This window comes from Quercus suber, unplaced genomic scaffold (genome assembly GCF_002906115.3).
Source record: "Quercus suber isolate HL8 unplaced genomic scaffold, Cork oak 2.0 scaffold_77, whole genome shotgun sequence".
Taxonomy (NCBI): domain Eukaryota; kingdom Viridiplantae; phylum Streptophyta; class Magnoliopsida; order Fagales; family Fagaceae; genus Quercus; species Quercus suber.
The window spans coordinates 284,203-306,984 of NW_027069542.1; the positions used below are offsets into that span (position 1 = coordinate 284,203).

Sequence of the window (22,782 nt, forward strand, 5' to 3'; positions counted from 1 at the left end):
CCCATTATAAGTCAAGCTTCTTTTTTTTTTTTTAACCCCATTATAAAAGTCAAGGTGTGCATTGAATCTCTTACTGGTTTTAATTTAATAAAACAGCAGATTCTTGAAATGAACCTGCTATATCAAACAAGAGAAAGCGGCTGTGGTAAAACGCACAATAAGCCTTGAAGCCCAAGTTAGCGGCCCAACCACCATATTTAGCCATGGATGACATGGGCCATGTCAGATGTCCATTTACAAACACATTAAATCCTTTCAGAAAACCATGGCCCAAGCCTATTGGTGATTAGAATTTTGCAGCAATTGGAGAATGGTTGGCACATGGGAGAGTGACTTTTCTAATGGGCTGACTTGTGAGTCAAGCCCTTGATCTATGTTAGCTTGAGTTACACTAACCAAGGGTTTGGCTCTATTTTTTTTTTTTTTTTTTTTTTTTGGGAGGGTTTGGCTCTATTTAGCCAAGTGCTTTCATGTTTAGTCCTCATGATGCTTCACCAAATGTTTCATGGTGCAATGATTCATATTATTTTGTGCAGACTATCTCAATGTAACACTACTTAATGTTTTCCACCATGACAAAATGCCTTGTCAAGTCTGAATGCTTTCCACCACTACTGACAACACAAGCAATTACTAGATAAATTTTGTATCTTATTATTTCAACTCTCTCTTGCATTAGATTCTCAAAAGAAAAATATCTATTACATTATGAACATTACTTTTGTTACATATTTATCCCTTATCTTCATAAAGGAAAAGTACCATACCACTAAGTATCTCTTTTACACAATTTCTTATCTTGTTTCACCTACTCATTATGTTATGTCATTGCCTATGGAAAATACAATAATAATGACCAACAAGCTACCTATTGACAAAATTTCTAGACTCAATTACTTAACATAATAGGGTTTAATTACTGTTGTATTAAAGCATAACACTTGTCTTAAGAAAAACTCACCACTGCCTACGTTTGGCGAGTTGGTACTTCACCAAACCTTAAAGGCTTGAGGGGTTCATTGACCCAGGTGCAAATGGTCTCGGGGTGGAGAGGGGTGAGGTTATACTGTCGATTGTCAAAAAAAAAAAAAAAAAGACTCGAACAATATGAAATGGTCTCTCTCTCTCTCTCTCTCTCTCTCTCTCTCTCTCTCTCTCTCTCTCTCTCTCTCTCTCTCAAAACAGCCTAATCTTAATATATGGCCAAAAGAATATGAAAAAATGGGTTAATTGCACTTTTCCCATCTTAATTATGGAGCACATTGGGCAATTTTAAAGTTTATGATGTAGATTAAAGTGGATCCCATAGTTAGGGGGAAAGTGCAATTAAACCCTAAAAAATTGCTCTCTCTCTCTCTCTCTCTCAAAAACAACCTAATCTTAATATATGGCCAAAAGAATATGAAAAAATGGGTTAATTGCACTTTCCCCATCTGAATTATGGGGCACATTGGGCAATTTTAAAGTTTATGATGTAGATTAAAGTGGATCCCATAGTTAGGGGGAAAGTGCAATTAAACCCTAAAAAATTGCTCTTTCTCTCTCAAAAACAACCTAATCTTAATATATGGCCAAAAGAATATGAAAAAAATGGGTTAATTGCACTTTCCCCATCATAATTATGGGGCACATTGGGCAATTTTAAAGTTTATGATGTAGATTAAAGTGGATCCCATAGTTAGGGGAAAAGTGCAATTAAACCCTAAAAAATTGCTGTCCTTGCTTTCCCATGGCCACAACTTGAAATTCTATTCATGTGCTATAATAAATATGAAAACTTTAATATTCTCCCATAGAAAGCATCAGTGCATTACAACTCTTAAAATAGAACTCATACTTATTCCTAGTTGAAATAGGACTTTATTTTAAACCCAAACTAAATAACTAAACTCAAATGAAACCAAAATAACACCCAATGGACTGCACAGCCCATACCAGAAATTAAGAAATTACAAAATTGCCCCTGCCACTTAAAAATAAATAAAACAAAATAAAACTGAGATTGACCCTATGCCAGAATCAGCATGTCCTAAATTATTCATTCTTGTACAAATCATCAATGGCTTGTTCAATTTAGCACATTGCCAATTATTTTACCAATCCTATAAACATTACCAAAACTGACAATGCAACACTAGTCTTCTCTTCTCCACATAAAATAGCCGATGTGAACTTCATGGACATTACAGAGATTGCTTAAACTGTAATCTTGTGTGCTTAAGCATTTTCTTTTGCTCGCTTCATCAGCTCTATGAATTCCGGAAAATCTGTAGCAAGAATACCTTATGTCAATACTGTGGTGGAAGTTGTCATACGACCTATATAAACATAATTCACAATATGGGCAAAGAGAATTAAAAAGGAAATCCCCAAAACCAGCTCTTCTCTCATTCGTTTAGCCTCTTCGACTGTGGAATTCTTTGAGATTTGCATTAGCCATGACTTACTTTAATACATATCTCAAGGAATGCTCTAATACAAATGATGTGAGCACCTTCCCAATGGGTGAAAATTGATTCTAAACGTTAATGATAAATGTGTGTGCATTGGGGGGGGGGGGGGGGGGGGGTGGGGGGGGGGGGGGGNGGGGGGGGGTGTGGGGGGGTTGTGGGGAGGAGGGTGTCCATTACCATTATCTGAATCATGGGGTCCTGGGGATGCTTCAGGGTGATATTGAAGAGACATGATGTTTTGTGCAGGGTATGCAAGACCAGCACAGCTTCCATCATTAAGATTGACATGAGTTACTTCCACACCCTCTGGAAGTGATGCAGGGTCAACTGCATAGTGGTGATTCTGCCAGTTTATAAATTTAAAGTGAAAAACAATCCCATAGAAAGAAAAAAAAATTATATAATTTACAAATGAATTACATTACTTTGACAAACTGTGAATTCTCTTAGTTTTAAATTATTAATATATTACTGAAAAAGAAAACATTTGTCAACGTCATATTTAGCTGTTCCTCAGAGAAAAGTTCAAATGTGATTTAGGGAGAGAAAAAGTCAAATAGATAGAGTTAAATAAAATTAACACACCTGAGCACTAATTTCAACATGGCCACTCCAAAGGTTACGAACTGGATGATTTCCACCATGGTGACCAAACTTCATTTGAAAGGTTGTACCTCCTAATGCCTGGCCAAGCAACTGATGACCCATGCATATTCCAAAAACAGGAACCTTACCCAGTATTTCCTTCACTGTTTCAACTGCATAAGGAACCGCAGAAGGGTCTCCGGGGCCATTGCTGAAAAGAACCCCATCTGGCTTTATCTTAAGAGTCTCTAAGCTGGCCATGTTGAAGGGACGACTGTAATCTTACAACCATAGGATGACAAGTGTCTAAGTATGTTATGTTTGATCTCAAAATCATATGCAACAACCTTCAGTTCTTACACAAACACAAAAAAGAGTAGGAACAAATGCCAACTTATACAGGGATGGTACTTTGACTACTTTCAAAAAAAATAAATTAAATAATGCTTACATGAAAAGTGTTTCCATCTCTCCCATTGGTGTTAAAATCCCACTGTGACTGTGTTGTCAGTCCATTCATAAGGGGTCTTGCATAAAACACCACTTATCAAATCAACACGTGCAAATTAAAAGCAAGAAAACTATGGACTTAAAATTTTGGCAAGAAAACTAGGGACCAAAAATTTTATTATTTGGCCAATGACCTTTAGGTTAACTGGCTCCTCTTGGTATTTCCAATGGAGATATCCAGGATATGAGTCCTCCCTTCCCCACTTGAAATGTTTTTTTTTTTAAAAAATAATAATAATAATATTTGCAAACCCCTTTAACTAACAGCATCAAATCCTTACCAACAATGTCCCATGAACGGGACAATTCCAATAGTTCCTCATCTGATTTAGATTCTTCTGTGCTCAAAACACCGATAAGGCTTCCATCTTGCCTTAATCTACAGGTAATAGCACGTGTGTCAACATCATCTGTAGGATAATGACACAGAATCAAAAGATGAAGGGAGGTCAGAAGTTTCATGGAGAGCAAAGCACAATAATTTAAAATTACACATGTCGAAATTATTGGTCTTTAAGATAACTCATGCTATATTAAATAACACTTACAAATCCCCACGATGTTCCTTTCTGCTAAATAATCACCAAGTGTTTCTGCACATCTCCAATTTGAAGTACTGGAAGAAATTTATAAAAAAATAAATGAGCACAGCTCAACAACAAAGTTGCTAGCATGAAAGTTTCCAAACCAGCATTAACAAACTGTACCTGATACTTAAGCTTCTGATGACTAGACCACCAAGGAAGCATTGCATTGATTCTTCATCATCTGACATTAAAGACATCAAACTTAGATTTCAAATAGTATCCAAGACATAAGAGTTTGCAATGACTTAAAGTACAAATTTCACCCACCAAAATTTACACCAGTGTTGCCAATATGCGGGTTTGTCATCAGGACAAACTGTCCAGCATAACTAGGGTCTGTAAGAATCTCTTGATACCTGCAGAATATATGTATTACAACCATAAATCAAATTCCAAATATGAGCATCCGTGTTGCACAACTAGTTAACTCATGAACCTTAATAATAAGTTCTCTCTGTTGTTAAAAGTGCACCTAGGCATGGTTAAAGCACAGAGTACCAAAGGAAAAGCACTAATTGATCTAAAATAGAAGCATGTTACAAGTGTTAAATGTGTAACAGTACAAACTTCTTGTGGAAGCTCCAGATGCAAAAAAGTACACCTTACATTTCCATCATAACATAGAATACAAACAATCAAAATCAATCAGCAGCATCCAACTAAGAATAACACTTGATTAGTTTTCAGCCATCAAGTATAAATGTTACTGCACATTCAAATGCTATGTTGCACGGACAAGGACACGGACACGAGGATACGGCAATTTTTGAAAAATAAGAACATGACACGGCGGTTAAATAATTAATTAAATTTTATATTTAGGCATATTTTTTAATATTTTTAGACATAAAATACGTTTATGTCTAGAATTTAAATTATGTAAGAACTACAAATAAGTAAATTAACACTCAAAGTAGTACAATAATAGACATAAAATGTTTAGAGTACAAACCATAAAAGGATAACAAGTTCAACATCAAACTAAAAACATAAAAGGATAACAAGTTTTAAACTTTCAAAATTATCATAGAACAACAACATCATCGTCATCAACATAGACATCATTCTCAACAATACTTGTCTCCATCTCTGGCTCATCTAGTGTGAGATTAGCAATCTCAAGCAACCCAGGTCCTCCAAATGGTTCATCCCAATTATCTCCACCAATGTCCCACTTCTTAGATTCTCCTGTAGTGTACTCGGGCCTCCTCCTTGAAAGAAGTCGAAGATTAGAATGAACAAACTCTAAATCTTTAGCACGTTTAGGAGTAATTCTATTCCTCCTCATACAATGGATGAAGCCATATGTACTCCAATTCCTCTCAGCACATGATGATGAGCAAGGCTGTCCAAGAAGCTTTAGAGCTAAAGTTTGAAGCACTGGTAAACTGGACCCATAAGTTGACCACCAAAGTATTGGATCGTAGGTCCACCTATCCTCCATGTTATCATCATCATAAGCCTTAATTCCAAAAAACAAACCAAACTCCATATTAACATTCTTCCTATCATCAGGATTAGGAAAGATCCTTTTGAGGCACTTGTTTCTCTCCGTTGCAATTTTAGCATCCTTATGTGGTGCAACACGGCCTTTGACTTCCTCAATCCATTGATTAGTATAATACCTAGTTAAAAGCAAATAAATAAGTATAACTAATGAGTTTAGTTTATTTGTTTGGAAATGCCTAAAGAATATAAACGAAAAGATTAAAGAGATAGGAAAATTACTTTGGATTCAAGGAGTGGGCTAGGCAATGAAGTGGTGTGCAATTTTTAGTCCACTGTTCAATGAGTATATTGTGTACCACCTCATAGAATGGAGACTCCTCATACTCTTCCTTGCCTTCATGCCGGTATATTTCTTTCTTCACATTTTCTATCATGGAATCCCACATTTCATACACCTTATGGAGAATAGGTGCATCTGAGTTAGCCACTTGAAGCATCTCATAAATAGGTCTTGTGAATCTCAGAATATATGCAACCTTGTCCCACCACAAATCATTCAAAACATAATCCCTCACAGTTTGAGCTTTTCCTACATCATCTTCTCTATATGACATCCATTCCTCACCAATGACCATATTTTGAAGATGCTGTTTTACTTGAAACAATCTTTTAAGCATGATGATTATTGAAGCAAATCGTGTTTCAGCAACAGCAAGTAACTTCAAAGGGGAATATGAATTAAAAATTGCTAATCTCATAGAATGATTTGTGATGAAAATACGAATGAAAGTTGCCTCATCTGCAACTTGTGCAATCCATTTACATTCATTATATGGAACCTCATTCTGCAAAGAGTTCTTAGGTACACATATATTACTCAAGGCCAAATTGAGGGTATGCACAACACAAGGTGACCAAAATATATGAGGATATTTAGCTTCAACAATAGATCCTGCAGCCTTCATAACAGATGCATTATCAGTAATAATTTGGACAACATGTTGATGCCCAACCTCACCAATGACCTTTAGAAACATGTCAGAAATGAAGTGCTTGTCTTTGTACTCTTTGGTACCATCAATGGATTTGATAAAAAGTGACCCTTTCTCTGATGTAGCCATAAAATTGATAAGTGGCCTTTTTTGAATATCTGTCCACCCATCACTTACAATGCTTAAACCCTTTTCTTTCCAAGTTTCTTTAACTGACTTCAACAACTTCTCAATATGTGCCCTCTCTTTATGCAACAGAGTTGTTCTTAATTTATTGTAACCCGGAGGAACATAGCCCACTAAATTATTATTAGCTGCAAATTTGATCATCTCAATCCAATACGGGTTCTTAGCAAAGTGAAAGGGTAAACCAGCAGAATAAAATGTTCTAGCAATAAGAGAATCTAATTGCTCTCGACATTGATTGTTAAAAGCCTTCTCCAAAGGAGAATTCCCAACCCCTTTTTTTTTCTGAAAAAATGGATGACTTGTAGCTGTACTACTCTCACTAGGACCCAAATTAGGACAACTAGCAGAATCAGTTGGTAAAGACACTAGCTTAGGCTTCTTAGGTCTATGCAAAGATTCCTCATTTGCATCTTCTAATTTCTGCATTTCATTCTGATACTCATTTCCAACCTTAACACATGCTTGTATTCCACCACCACTTGCTTTTTGTAACTTAGTAACATATTTCCATGGAGGAGCAGCTGACTCAGTCGATTTTTCAGTACTCATTTTAGTAAAATCACCTACAATATTTAACTTTAATAAATAAATAAAACTATAGCAGGACACACAAAAACAAAAATCACTAAATTCATAACAAACATTATAATTTATAAGGCAAAAGGCTGAGTAAAGAGACAAAAAAAATTATGTGTTAGTGTTCAATTTAGTCTTAAAAAAAAGGGTTCGATTTTACACCTTGCCTTCACTTGCCACCAAAAATTTAACTGCCAAAATCAAACAAATCATGCTTTCCTTTGAACCCTTTGGTCTTTTATCAATAACAATCAAATTTGAATCACTCAATCAGTCAATTTGTAAATCAAATTTCACCATAGACAGAATTGACACAATCAATAGTTGAGAAACAACATCACATATATGATACATATATGCAAAAGTAGTGAACTTTATTAGAACAAAGGAATGACGGAGCTTAAGGAATCACCACAATATGATACACACACAAAAATCTAAATATTTACAGTCTTTTTTTTTTTTTTGGGTTTTAAATGTTGAAAATAAAGAAATGTAGAGAGGGTTACCTAAGGAGGCACGGTGGTGGTCGGAGGAGGAGAAAGAGACAGAGCATCTGACAGTGAAAGGCGGAGACTTGATGAAGCAAAGCAGCTGAGTGGGTTTGTCACTGTCACACCCAATTCCATTTCTTTGCTTCACATTCTCCGAGTCTCACACAGAACGAAGCGGCACTTTGAGTTTTGCAAAAAATGAAAATTAAGTGCTTATTTATAATAGTATTGCAAAAAAAAATTAAAAAAAAAAAAACATATATGTGCTTATTTATAATTGTACCTTAAAATATAGGAGTAATACATTAGATTTATTTTTCTTATTTTATTGTACAAAATTATAGGATTTGTTTAGTTAGGAGTTTTGAACCGTTCATAACAGCAACTCCTTGTATCTTTTTCACAAATGCTCATTTTAAAGCCAAAACATTGATTTGCAACAACTTATCTAAATGCACCCCAAGTAAACAATTGGTTTACTTTGGTCCATTTGGTCAACTTTGGTCAATTTGGTCCAATCGGTATACTTTGGTCTACTTCCGTGTAGTTTGGTTCATTTGGTTCATTTCAATTTAATTTGTCCAGTTCGGTCTACTTTGGTCTAATTGGTCTACTTCGGTTCATTTAGATCTATTTAGGTTAATTGGTCTACTTCGGTCCATTTAGTCCAATTCTACTTTAGTCCATTTTGGTCAACTTCAGTCCATTTTGTTCCATTTCCATCCAATTGGTCCACTTCTGTCCAGCTTCAATCTTTATATGAAAATTGATTTAGTTCTCACAGGTGTCAAGACTTCGATTTTTTTTTTTCTCTTAAAGTGAAAAAAAAAAAAAAAATCAGCTTTAGAATCTATATTTTTTCATACTTAAGCAAAATGTCAAGTAATATTATGTTCAGAAAGTTACATGAGTAAATATTTGTTATTTTACCCGCATTCATATCAGGCTCAATACACTTTCAGTCAAATTTAGTCTAAAAAACCTCACTTTTTTTATTTTAATTAATCTATTATTCATAGACAACTACATCATTCTCAATATTCTACCATTATTTTATTTAAAATAGAATGATAAAGAGAGACGTGAGAATAAGAATAAAAAAAACCTTTTTTTTTTGGCATCAAGTGTATAGTGCTCTATTAAGCCAATGTTCACTTTTATTTTTTTTTTTTAAACAATTTATTGAACATGATGCATGAGTCTTTCGGCTGAGTGTAGTTAAATTTTTGGCTAAATGTGGTTTTGAAGAGTCTGATACTAATGCTGACAGCCTAAGACTCACCATTTTGGCCCAGATTGTCCACAGCAGTCAAAGCTACAACCTAGTCCACAAAATGTAGCCACATAGACAATCAACATGTCCAAGCTTAATAAAAGCTTGCTATATGATGTAATCTTCACCTCTGGCTGTTTTCTTGCAGAAATTTCCACAACATGAAACATCCTGACTCTAGTTTGATTTGTGAACTTTGCTAGTGGTTCTTATCCTAGTAGGTGCATCAACCGGTTTTCTCTTTTGCCTCCAAGTAGCTTAGCTCCTCTCTTATTGCAATGACAAGGGAAAGAAAAATCAAAATGCAAACAGCAACAAGACCTAATATTTCATAGGCAGCGTAAGAGCTGCTTCATAATCACTATTGTGGAAGTATAATCAACAACTGCATACATTTAGAGTTGTAAACACAGAATTGCCCAAGTCTTATTTTAAGGATAAAATGGGAGAATACAACAGTAATGAGGATTAATACAAAACTTATTCTACATCACAGGATACAGATGCCTCTCATAAAGGAAATACAAGGAGACAAAACATGATGATAATCGGAGGCTTCAATTGCCACAAAATCAAACAGATCTATTCAGTTCCAGCAATCTTCTTCTTCAGTGATTCAATATCTGTAGCTAGTTCCTTTCTGCTTGACTGAAGTAAAAGAATAACATCATTTGTTAGAATAGGTGATCTATATGCTAATGAAAAATACATGAGGTCTATCAGGATCATGATAATAACTAGCTTATCTTGGATAGAGTATATATTCTAAGATTAAGGTCCAACCACATTGAACACTCTCTCAGGTTTGGCTTCTTTTTTCTTTTCTTTTTTTGATAATCAAGATACATTTATTGAAACAAGCTGGGATGGCAGAAACTACAACAAAACACACGGCCAAGCCAATAGGCCAGACCCAAAACAGCAAGAGCCCCCCAATAGCATAAAAGCAACACCTCCTAGGCCTAAAAACCAGAATTACACCCCAACTAAATAAACAGGAACAAGAGCAGGGACACCAGCCACAACATTCTGACAAAACAACTAACACCACCCGCATAAAAGCAACAAACCACTCTAGATCACTACAGCAGCCTTCAACTGGACCATAGATCATTTAGAACTAAGCAGGGCCTTCCCATCTTTAGAACGGAATCTGCAAAACCCCATCTGTAACAGAATTCTTGATTAATTATGGAGCAAGCATAGGGCATGCCACCCTCAATTTGAGATTTGACTTGCTTCCTAATGAGTTCCCCAATCTGGTCCTCCGTTTTGACCAAGCCTAGGAAAATGATAGCATTCCTCTTAGCCCATATTTGATAAACAGCAGCACTGAATGCTAGCCTACTACAGACAGCCTTCAAAGAATTCCCTATTCAATTCTTCTCAGCCCAATCAATTAACTTATCCCATTCATCCCCAGTGAAGAAAAGACACTCTATTTTCCACAGCAGATATGGTTTGGTTTGGCATTCTCTGGATTCTTTTTTTGGTTACAGTAAGTTGAAGGGACCTTGCCCCAGGGGACAAACCTGAGTCCTCCACCTAGTGCTACTAAGCCAAGAGGTTCTTGGCCCTTGTTGACTAGTTAAAAGTTAAGGCTTAATAATGTGATTTTATTCACGCTGATTTGGGGTCAAGTGGTGAAATTTCTACTTTCTAATGTGACTTTATTCACATCGATTTGGGACTGCAGGATGAAAATTCAAAGCTTTCCAAATTGAAAATGAAACAATTCAAGCTCTAGTGATTCAAAGGAACAATAAATCATGAGCCACAGAAAATGGGAAACCAAATCAATTGGAGTATTGCATGTGGAATGAAAACATAAATGCAACAAAACCAATCTAGTCGCCCCTAAAACCACAAATTCTATAAATAAAGTACTTATGATTTTAAAGCAAAAAAAAAAATTGTAGCCTCTTGGATTTACCTTGAAGAGAAGGTAACGGTACACAAACCATCCTGTATATCCTAGCCCTACCAACTCCATAATCTTTGGAAGCTGGCAAAAGAAGACAACCATGTCAGAGTGCTTGAATAATCCACTCTTATGAGAGAGAGCAATTTTTATTTGCTGAAAATTTATCAGCCTACTAAGGACTTAAACAACATAAATTTCTTTTATATAATCCAGTTTAAGAAAATAGAAGCATGTGCTATTTAAAGAAATCACCTACCAATGGGACTGAGTTGATGGCACCAACAAGAATCGAAGAAAGCCAAACAGCAACTACTGCCCCACCCCCATAGAGAATTACTGTGGACTTGTTCTCAAGTGCATCCCACTAATTATTACAAAAGAAGGAAATGACTTAAACCCATAGAATTTTTTCTCAAAACAAAATAAGTACCATTAGTAAACTGAAAAGAGTCAGAAAACAAAATCAGCTAATTCAAAAGACACAATGCACGAGAAAATTGGTAAAATTTCTTCAGTAGTATTATGCCAGCTTTCCTTCTTACCTTCTCCTTCAAGTCTGTAAAAAGTTCATTAGCATCAAGGGAAGTGGATGTGTCTTCCGAAGAAGAGGCTCTGATCTGAGACAGAGAGGACCTACGGCACTCTGTTCAAAAGAGAAACAAGAATCTTAGTTATAAAATTTAAACAGTTTCAATAAACTGTTTTACTTCTTCTTTCAAAAAAAAAAATCATTTCTTCCTTTTTATGATAAGGCAACGTTCAAGCAACTTTTACAAATAGAAACAAATTAAAAATGGAAAACTCAGCTCAATCACAAACCAATAAATAGTTAGAACCAATGATATTGAAAAAAAAAACTCAATACATAATACACAGACGCATTCTCCAAAAAGCCCATCAACATTGTCTTCCCCTGCATGTCTTGCACATAATTTTTTAAGCACCCTCCAAAGGTGTAGTAAGTCTTAGAATACTTATATTAAGCATTTAGATGCTCTCAGTCAATTCCCACATTTAATTACAATTCACAATATGGGAACTTAAGTTCCATTTGCTGGCTCATCACCTACTATCAATCATGCTAGAAATTGAGTAGGCCGGCCTCATTCCAACTACAAAGTTTGTACATTAGGTTCAGTTATCCTCAGCTTCAATTAGAAGTATGTTAAAATTGGATTACTGTTTTATATCGATTTTCATGTTTTAACTCCCTGATGCCTATTCCATCAATTAAATGATCGCAAGTCAGCAAATCCCAACCACATTCCTTCAAATCACCATTTTCAACAAGCATTTAGGCTGACTCACTCAACTAAAAACAAACATTCGTGTGCATCTCAACCACCTCAAATAATGAAGTTCAAAATTTTGTGGGGGCTTTATGAACCAATATGTAATGTAATTTCCATAACTTTTACTATATTATTTGGTTTCCAAAAGTTAAGAAGAACCCAGTTGAGTGAGACACAAATTAAACCCACATATTACTAAAAAATCCTCATTCCCAATCTACCACAAGTCCATAAGCTGGGACCACATACTCCATAGCAAGTAGCAACTCAAAACTCAAAACAAAACAAAAAACAAAACAAAACAAAAAAACAAAAAAAAAACAAAAAAAAAATGATGACCCATTTAAATACATTTTTAAAAGATTACTTTAGTTTAGTCATTAAGCTCTAAATTTTTTCATATATTATTTGGTATCCAAAAGTTAAGAAGAACCCAGTTGAGTAATACACAAATGAAACCCATATCACTAAAGGCAAAAAAAAAAAAAAAGACTCATTTATATACATTATAATAAGATTAGTTTAGTTTAGTCATTAAGCTCTAACTAAGTGCTTCACCAAATGCCACAAAGAAAAAAAGACAAATATACCTGCAAAGTGCTTAGTAGAAGCTGGGAAAGAAGCAGAGGACAGGCGAGGAGGTGGGAGGTAAGGCAAGGCAGAGCAGCGAGCGGTGGTGGTGGAGGAGACGCGAGGGACTAAGACGGCGGTGTTAGTGTAGGCCGTCGCATACGGCGTCGCTGCTGCCATAGATACTGATGATAGATAGATTGAAATATGTGGACAACCAAACAATGTGTTGCTCTCTCTCTCTCTCTCGGTTTTTTTTTTTGTCACTTCGAGTTTGTGTTCTGAGTTCTTGACTTTGATAATGTTTTTTTTATTTATTTATTTAATGTTTTTTATTATCCTTTCCTCGGTGGTTGATAAATTCGGTCACACGTTCCAGAGTGTAACACGTGGAAACTCTAACGTTTTTGATTGGCTACTTCCCTATCCGATATCTACGTTTGTGGTTCCATTCACTCTCACTTCTCTTCGTCTTCAGCTTCTCTTTTGTGTGTCTAGATGCACACCAATATTTCACTAAGAAAAACGATAAATAAATTAATTAATTAAAATTACGAAACGATATCATGAGAATGTAATTGGTACTATTACTTAAACAATATAATAACTAAGTCTCTATTTGGAATAGTTTATTTAATTGAAATTGAAAAAATTTTACTAAAAATAAAAAAAAAAAATGTTAAAAAATAAGATGAATAGTACAATGAGATCTATAAATAGTATAAAAAAGTGCAATAAGACCCATGAATAGTAGAAAAAATAAGCTGAAAGTGGAGATAAGTTGAAAAATTATGCTCGTCCCAAAAATTTTAATTTTAATTTTTTTTTGGGATAAGATAGAATTTTAATTTATAGTAAAAATTGGAAACAAAACATTTTTTTTTTAATAAGATAGAATTTTAATCTATGATGATTGTTCTTAACATGCATGGTTTTAAAAATTGGAATAGTCAAATAATCGAAAATAAGTCTGGCTTCCGATTTTTACTAGTTGAATTAGTAGTTTTTATGGTTGAACAATTACAGATCGATTTTTTATGTAAGTAAGATTTGAATCTCATATTTTTATTTTATAATTGGTAGTATTTGCAAAACTTGTGTAATAAAATATGTAATATCATTATTGTCATAAAATATTTCAAATCTATTGAGGTCAATGGTAAATGATAAAATAATAGCAACTGTGGGGTCCGTGGGCCTGATAGCCTCGGTCCATCATATAGCAGGCCCAAGGCCCATGCCAAGGAGCGCAAGCTATTTCTGAAGAGAAGGGGGGAAGCCTATTCTCTTGAATCCACGCCGAGGATACCTTGTCCTCGGCCTGACAAGAGCGACTTCAGGGAGTGGCTAACCCCAAAGTAAGCTGTCACTCTCGCATTTAATGCACTCAACTAACCCTCCTGGCCGCATTAATGGAGAGGTAACCCCTTGGCAGGATAACGTTGGTCAGAGTGATCCACTTGAGTATCGATAAAGCTTCTGATGGGATGGACGACCAGAGAAAAAGGCGAATAGACAATCAACAGATGGAAGCAAAAGATAGGAAGATTAAAACTATAAAAGAAGAGCTAGTAAAGCCAAGAAAAGGGAGGAAAAAAGAAGGGCCTCCTCGGCCACAGGCCGAGGAGCATTCCCTCATTTGTAAGAAAACACTTAGCCATTTTTAAAAGTAAGTTTGGGCATGGTGATCAACGGCCAGCACCTAAGCCTGTCAGCCCACTCTCTATAAATGTATTGTTTGGGCTTGTTGGGCTGAAAACCCAACACTCAATTCAAATTGAGTCCTTACAGCAACGATACCCTAGTTGAAAACCATAAAAACTAGTTAAAATTTAAAATGTATTTTGAAAAATATTGTGTTTCTATGTTTGGTTGAATAAATTAAGTGATTCATTAAAAATAAAATAAATGAAATTATTTAGTGCACATGACACATAACCCTACCTGTGAGTCTTACACATGTGGAGACAAAGCACCCCATGTGCACAAAAATTAACAGAATGGATTGAGGCTTGTCATGTTTCAAGTCCAGTCTAACTCTGGGCCTAAAAGAAAGCCCAAATGTACCTATGCAATGCAAGGCCTAATCATTGTGCAGATTGAGTTAGTTCAAATCCGGGTTGCATCCTAATGTGTCAATTTGTCCCCAATCCAATCCAAAGTCTGACGAAAATACAAAATTGTTTCAGACCAAAATCTGTCACTCTCAATCATTGGAAGTCAAAAAAGATCGAACTGGCCTATAATTCAATCCACATTTAATGTGCCAAACTTCCACTTTGCTTGGATTTTTAGGTCCTGGTCAAATTTTGCTATCTCTAAACTACACTGAGAATACAAAGAGAAGCATCCTACCACATGCTACAAGATCTAGTAACATCTAAAACAATAGGTACTACAAGCTTATCAGAATCCAGAATCCAGAATCCAAGGGGTAGAGAGTTCCCATGACTTTTGTATCATTTTCAGTATCTGTTTCTTGCTATGAAATAAATAAGATGGTGAATTGATAAAGTAGGGACATTGTTTTAACTTTGCAGAAATATCTTTCTCAAACTATATCCCTGTTGGGAGGGGAACACACAAGGAAATTAATTTAGTTAGGCTTAGGAGATTTTGAGTCTTGCCCATCATTAAATGCAAGAAAAAGCTAATGCTTTCTAGAAACTTAATTTGTTTAGAACAAGGCCTAAGGCATTAGAAATGGTTGTCATAGTGAAGAGCTTTCTGATCCTATTTGCACAAGGTACTGGAAAAGAAGTGGTCAAGACAATCAAAGAAGTTGCATCCTCGCAGCAAAGTGAGATTATCATCAATTTTTTTGGCCTTTCTGTTAACATTCCCATTGATTTCTTCTGAATTAAGCACTTAAATGGCCAAGATACGCATTCAAACATTTGAAAACCTACATGGGGAACACATTTCAGATACCTATTTTCATTTTTATACATGTTCGATACAATTGCTCAATTTTCCCCATATCGATTTATGATACAGTCACTGAACAACAACCCCCACCACCACCCCCCCCCCCCCCCTGTTGCCAATACCGGCGAAACCGTCCTTCGCAAAAATGCTAATTTTTTGACAGGAATTCAACGTCTCCATTCCAAGTTGGACCAACTTTATACAGGCCAACAAGGGCTAGCTTCACTCATGCAAGAACAGGACTTGCACGGCAAGACTCTTCCAAACTGGCAGCATATTTCCGTGCCCACAAGTCATAATGTATAATTTCCTCAAGGGAAGGTGAAGTCACCAACTCCTTCTGATGCTGATCACATGTTAGCTCCACAACCTTAAAAATATCTAGATATTTAATCCTGAAAACAAAGCAAACCATTCAATGGCAAAGAAATCACATCTGGGAAGCAGTATTTATACAAGAACAGGATTGCATTATAAATGACTAAGTAGACAAACAGCTGAGGTAATTTAATAATTGGATTCCAAATAATATGTGTTAGGCAAACCAGGATAGTGAATGCAAATGCAAAGGGCAAGAAACCCGGTCCAGTTTGAAAGTAATAGTTTCATGACAAATGCAGTTTCTAAAGATGTGAATAAGTAGTCATGCTCAGGGCCCATGGAAAATTTTCCCAAGGAATTTAGAAATAGAAATAGACCGGAAAATTTTTGGAGAAAAATACCAATAAACAGATCTTCAATCTCTGAAAAAATTACAACCTTTACAAAAGGAAAACATATAATATTTTGCATATTACTGAAAAATAAGCAACAAAAGTTACATTATCTGGAAAAAGAATTCCAAGGAAAGCAGAAATAGAAAACACACTTATCAAGAAAATATGCACCAATGTTCGAAAGGAAACACTTGGACTGAGTGAAAATCAAGAATTAGAACACATACTTTTCATCAATAAACATCTCTACAGCTTTCTCATTAGCAGCACTAAGAACACCTGTCATTGTGCCACCAGCCCGGCCAGCAGCATATGCAAGATCCATCGAGGGGTATTTTACATTGTCAGGAGCTTTAAACGTTAGTGAACCAAGCCTGCATAACCCCGTTTTAACTTGAGTCATATTAAACAAGCAAGCTAACATGAAGTTATAAGCATGTTGACCATTTTCAGCTTGATCATCATATCTTAAAGACTCTCGGCTAGAAGAGGAATTGCTTATCTTCTAAGATGAGAATTCTCACTATAATTTCTGGAAAGGTATCCAGAAAAAGGTTGTTTGAGAAAAGAAGTTTGTGTGACCAATTTAGCGAGCATCTACTACTAAGGAAATTAACCCTGGAAATGCAGGTAAGTGATACCCGCCTGGAATTTAAAAAGGAAATGACAGGGAGTATAAAACCATAACATGATTGGGGAAAGACTATGTACTTGCAAAGATCAAGGCGAGGCCAAGTCACTTCAGAGCAATAGATTCTGTCTGGCCATGACATTGTGTAGAGAATGGGCAAGCGCATATCAGGCCACCCCAACTGTGCCAGAACAGATGAATCCTGGAAAGAAAGAAATAAATAGAGATAGATATAAAAAGAGAAATTTCACATGTATATTCAGAAGCATTATCATTTCAATTTCCCTGCCTCTACAAAAATAAAAGCATTTGCAAATATCAGACACTTTAAACATAATTAGAGCAACACTAAAAAATGTATAAAACCAAACCTGCGTTTCAACCATCGAATGGATGATAGATTGCGGATGAATCACAATTTCAATTTCATCATATCCAGCTCCATACAGGTAGTGGGCTTCGATAACTTCTAGACCCTATCCAAAAAAGAGGAACTTATTTTCTTATTCCTGGCACCTTATACCATTATAGCACATCAGTTGGATGAAGTACAGTATTTCAATCTGAACTACAGACAGAAAGAGAACAAACCTTATTGAAAAGGGTAGCAGAGTCAACAGTGATCTTTTTTCCCATATTCCAGTTTGGATGCTTCAAGGCATCAGCAACTTTAACATCTTTCAGTTTATCGACAGGCCAATCCCTGTTGGTAACCAAGTAAACTAATTGTAAAATTCAGGTCCTTTTTTCATTGATAAGTAAAGATATCTTTATTAATATGAGAAAATCAAATACACAAGAAGTTCATCAAGCCGGTCCTAAATAATTATAACCTGAAATCTTAAAGATCATTAAACTCTTAAATGTATTAATTATCAGAGGTAGGAGATGTGAGTCATGTGACACTCCAAAATTGGCCATGAAAGAAATTATATGAGTCATATATACTACACATGAGAGGCAAGGAGTTTTCAATGGCTTTGCAGGAAACTATCATTAAACTGAATATAAGAAAAATGTCTGGGGCCTGAGACGTTTTCTTGATGCTTTCCTTTTGTTCTATAAAAGGTAATGTATACTTGAGTTCATTAAAACTGTACTAAAAGATTTTCAAATTACAAAAATACATTGATCACTAAATACATGTCTTATCAAGAAAACTAACATAGAAGAGCCAAATTAATCCACACTGGTAATAATTGCATATTGACTCCAGCTCTGCAAATTAGAATTGATTACTGCCCCCTGTACATTTAAAGTTACAAGCTCAAGTATTATAGCTTAAATTTTGATTTCACACCTGAAAGCCCCACCAGACGCGGTTAAAATAATGCGTCGAAGTGCACCTTCCGGCAAGCCTTGAATACACTGAAGAAGAGAGATTTCTTTAAGCTTTTCTTCTTATAAGCGTATTGTGGAGTAAAATGATATAGTGATCATTCAATCGACACAGATAACACGAACCAAGTAATATTCATGAATTATTCATATCACTACCAAAAGCAAAAAACTAAATGCAATGGAAGTATCTGAAATTTTGTTGGATAAGCTTAGCAATCAATACACGTCTTTTCATACCTGAAATATGGCAGAATGTTCTGAATCAGCAGGAAGAATTTTTATGTTATGCTTGTGAGCTAGAGGAAGGACAAAGGGTCCTCCAGCTATCAGGGTCTCTTTATTGGCCAAAGCTATGTCTTTCCCTGCTTCGATTGCAGCGACTGTAGGCTAAGGGGAAAAAAAACAGGAGCACTTCAGTTAGCCAAATATGTGTTTGTTCCTAATAAGTGATATCTTGCTTTTGATTTCGCCCCTTCAATAAAAGACACTTAAAATTGAAGGATTTACCTTTAGTCCTGCGCAACCTACTATTCCTGTAACTACAGTAACTGCATCTGGGTGGCGGGCAACCTGAAAAAATATGCAGAAAATATCTATTGAATAACAAGAATGGCTTTCATTATCCAGACAAAGACCAAATAAATAGATTGTATGCCACCTCTATAACACCTTGCTCCCCAGGAATAATCTCAGGTTTTGATTCAACATCAGCCAAAGCTTCCTTGAGTTCATCAACTAAGGACTCATTTCTAACGGCAACTAGTTGAGGTTTGAATGTTTTCACCTATCCAGAAAGAACAAATAAGTACATAAAATGAAATCAACAATAATACTGGATCATAATCAAGTGACAGCTCAGACTATCATCTAAAAATTTAAGGCTTGCTGTAAATCAGAAAAACTAAACCATTGCAAGTTCTATTATATGTTATGTATCTAACTGTTACCTGATCTGCAAGAAGAGTTACGTTTGAACCAGCTGCAAGTGCCACAACTCTGAATTTATCAGGATTCTCTGCCACAATGTCCAATGTCTGTAGAACACCAAAGCTAATTCTTAGCAACTAATTACGGGTCAAGACATACTTCACATGCAAGCATTAGTTTGAATTCAGAACAAAAATGTTCTACCGTCAAACAAAAAATTAGACAGAGAAAATAATAATAATAATAATAATAATAATAATAAAAAGAAGTTAAGACACATAAAAAACAAGTCACTACAGATTCCACAATTACAAAAGGAAATACCAAATAGACGAGTTTCTTATAAAACAAAATGAAAAAATTTTAGTGCCAACTTGACAATACATCATGTCATCAATGTTTATTGATCTCAAAACCTGCTAATCCTTTTTGGTTTCCAATTCCCCCTTATAATACATCACAATTTACAATATCTAGCTAGTACTAACAACACATTTTATAAAGGTGCATCTAATTGTTCTCCTTAAGTATAATTTTATTGTGGTCACAAAACAAATTACTTTTGTTTTACCTGAGTTCCAATTGACCCGGTTGATCCAACAATGGAGATAGGCTTTGGACCATCCCAAGTCTTACAACCAGACTCAGGAACGGCTCGTCCTGGCCAGGCCGGTGGAGGTCCCTGTGCCAAACAACGAATATTTTTCCCAAATACCACTCTATGATCCTTCCTCTTCAAATTATATCCAACTACAAATCAAAAAGAACTAAAGATTAAACCCCCAACAAAAGGGTTTTAAAGTCAAACTACTTAACACAACAATATCTAATACACTAATAAAAAATATTGAAAATTTCACCAAAAAATCATTGAAGCATAATTACTGAAATTCATACACTGTGAATAATCAATAACAACAAAATCATGACCAAATTACTCTACAAATCCGAATAGCGTTTTCGAGAATATACAACACCAAATTATACTCAAATAAAAGTTTAATATATCAAATTTCAATTTTCACAGACCCAGATACTCAAAAGTTCTAAAATCCTTACACACACTAAAAATTCAACCAAAAGAAATAAAGCTAAACACCAAAAACTACCCACTTCCATAAAAGAAAAAAAATGTTTATTTATTTATTCAGTTAAACCTCTTTGTAATTAAAGCTATATGCTTCGTTCATAATTTCACACAGCAACCAACACAGAGAGTCAAATGTTAAGAACTGGAAGTACATACAAACATAACTGTTCTGTCCTTAAGCTAAAGAAAGCAACTGTTTGGCAACAAGTTTGAGTTTTTCTCTCATTTAAACAAAACTGAAGTACCCAAAGGAAAGGAAGTATCAGAAAGCAACTTTTCCAGGATTTTTTTTTTTTTTTTGCAGAGAAGGAAAATAAAGTTGTGAGCTTTAGAAAGTTTAAAAAGGCAGTGAGTGAGTGAACCTGAGACTGAAAGCTTGTGGGAGTGGTTGGACTTTGTGGAGTCCAAGAACGATAAGGCTTTGATTTCAGCTGGAGAAACCAAATTCAAAGCCATCACAAATAAGATTTCAGAGAACAAAAAATGTTGATGTGGAAATGAAAAACTGGGTTTTTAAGAATAAAATTTGTGGTCACAGAAATGCAAAAAGTTTATAATATATAGGCCCTGGGTTGGGTTGTTTAGTTTTATGTGGCATGGGATTGATACTTGACAGAGTTTTTTTTTTTTTTTTTTTTTTTTTTTTAATGAGTGAAAAATGGGTAAAGGGAGCGCTCTAATTTAGCCTTTTTTTTTTTTTTTTTTTTTTTTTAATACCTGAACGTAGTTATAGTGAAACTTTATTAACTAATTTGGTTCTTAGAGTATATTTGGATACAGTATATTTTATTGAAAATTAAAAATATTATAGTAAAATAATTTTTAAATATGTGGATAATGTCGTGAGACCTATTTTTAATATTTTTTTAATAAAGTAGTTGTGATCCGATAAACAGTGCTCTCTGTCTCTGAAACGCGTGAATCAAAAAAAAAAAAAAAAAAAAAAAAACCGCAAAACGTTGAATCCAAATCACACCTTAATTACTACGAGAGTCTAAGTTTGGATTTAGGAACCATATCAATCAGTTTTGAAAAATTTTGAACATGCTCTCATTAAACCAAAGTCTCAAAAGTATTAGCAGCCGAACATTTCATTTAGAGTGTCTTACTCGTTCATATCTATATCGTACTCATGTCATACATATGTCGTAGTGGCCGTTTCATGTTATAATTTTTTAGAAATAGTTTGTGTTAGTACTTATACCTATGTCTATGTCCATACTTCCTAGATTAGCAAGATTTTAGCCTTAATTTTATGTAGAAAATGGTTATAAATAATAAGTTAATAAGTTAATAAGTAGGAGTGGAAGGACGAATGGACAGGGGCGAGAGGGAATCAAGGAAAGGGTGGTCTCTGACTCTGAGTGGATTATTTGGATTTCAGTTGGGTCCAAAATCTCCAATCCAACTTTGTTTGTACCAAATTTGTAATTGTAAAGAGTGATGTGATGTTGCCAGATCTAAATATTATTGCTTGCCTCGTACAAGTGTACAACCTTCTTTTATCGTTTTCTTTTTGTTAGAACTTTACCATTTTTTAGTTCAAGTTAGTCAATTATAGTAAAATTTTGGAGTAAATACACTTTTGGTCTTTACATTTTGGACCGATTCTTGATTTGATTCCTAGATTGATTTAGCTTCTAGACCAGTCCTTTATTTCAAAAAATCGTTTTTATTTTAGTCCCTATCGTCAACCTGGTAACAAAAAATGTTAAGATAGCAAACGGAGTGCACTGTGTGCACAGTAAATGCAAACGTGGCTATTATAATAATATTAAAAAATTTGATTAGGCATTTTTAAAATGTCACGTCAGCATTTAAAATGCTACATCAGCATATAAATTAATAAAAAAATCAATTTCTTGATTTTAATTTAAACTGAAAAAATTAATTAAAAATTATGTCTTAGAGCTCAAGTTTTTCTTATATAAAAAATTAATTAATATTTTATATTGATGATAAAAAAAATTTATATACTTATAGATTAAAATTTGATCATATTTATAAAAAATAAAAAAAAATAAAAAAATTATGACTTCCTGTGATGGTCAGTATTATTATTATTATTATTATTTTTTGGGCTGACAGGCTGAGAGTAATGTATTTGAAAGTACTAGATACTAAAATTAAAATAATAATAATAATAATACTATTTATTTTCGCTAAACATAATAATAATAATACTAGATACTCTGCTTGGGTTGCTAATTGATTCTTTGTTATAGTAAGTCCAAATACTTATTTTTTCTGAGTAA

General features: G+C 34.7%; 3 protein-coding genes across 3 annotated transcripts; all 3 read right to left on the reverse strand.

Moving 5' to 3' along the window:
- Positions 1-1,769: 1,769 nt before the first annotated feature.
- On the reverse strand, positions 1,770-8,047 carry LOC112019302 (carbamoyl phosphate synthase small chain, chloroplastic-like). The gene is given in 11 exon segments (XM_065773593.1): positions 1,770-2,267; positions 2,631-2,796; positions 3,039-3,289; positions 3,292-3,385; positions 3,490-3,544; positions 3,546-3,581; positions 3,814-3,958; positions 4,097-4,164; positions 4,256-4,316; positions 4,403-4,491; positions 7,851-8,047. Coding segments are annotated over 11 exon segments (1,062 nt in total). The 5' UTR covers positions 7,898-8,047; the 3' UTR covers positions 1,770-2,217.
- Positions 8,048-9,435: 1,388 nt separating this feature from the next.
- LOC112019303 (protein CURVATURE THYLAKOID 1A, chloroplastic) lies at positions 9,436-13,180 on the reverse strand. Its single transcript, XM_024051840.2, has 5 exons — positions 12,915-13,180; positions 11,575-11,675; positions 11,289-11,396; positions 11,042-11,113; positions 9,436-9,756 (listed from the first exon to the last, which is right to left on the reverse strand). The coding sequence occupies exons 1-5, from the start codon at positions 13,072-13,074 to the stop codon at positions 9,691-9,693; spliced, it is 507 nt and encodes a 168-aa protein (XP_023907608.1). The 5' UTR covers positions 13,075-13,180; the 3' UTR covers positions 9,436-9,690.
- A 2,737-nt stretch (positions 13,181-15,917) lies between these two features.
- LOC112019304 (1-deoxy-D-xylulose 5-phosphate reductoisomerase, chloroplastic) lies at positions 15,918-21,093 on the reverse strand. The gene is made up of 12 exons (XM_024051841.2): positions 20,890-21,093; positions 20,009-20,187; positions 19,458-19,544; positions 19,169-19,294; positions 19,018-19,080; positions 18,748-18,897; positions 18,470-18,537; positions 17,761-17,872; positions 17,541-17,645; positions 17,250-17,371; positions 16,766-16,912; positions 15,918-16,217 (listed from the first exon to the last, which is right to left on the reverse strand). Exons 1-12 carry the CDS (start codon positions 20,981-20,983, stop codon positions 16,049-16,051), a joined length of 1,422 nt encoding a protein of 473 aa, XP_023907609.1. The 5' UTR covers positions 20,984-21,093; the 3' UTR covers positions 15,918-16,048.
- Between the last annotated feature and the right edge of the window lie 1,689 nt (positions 21,094-22,782).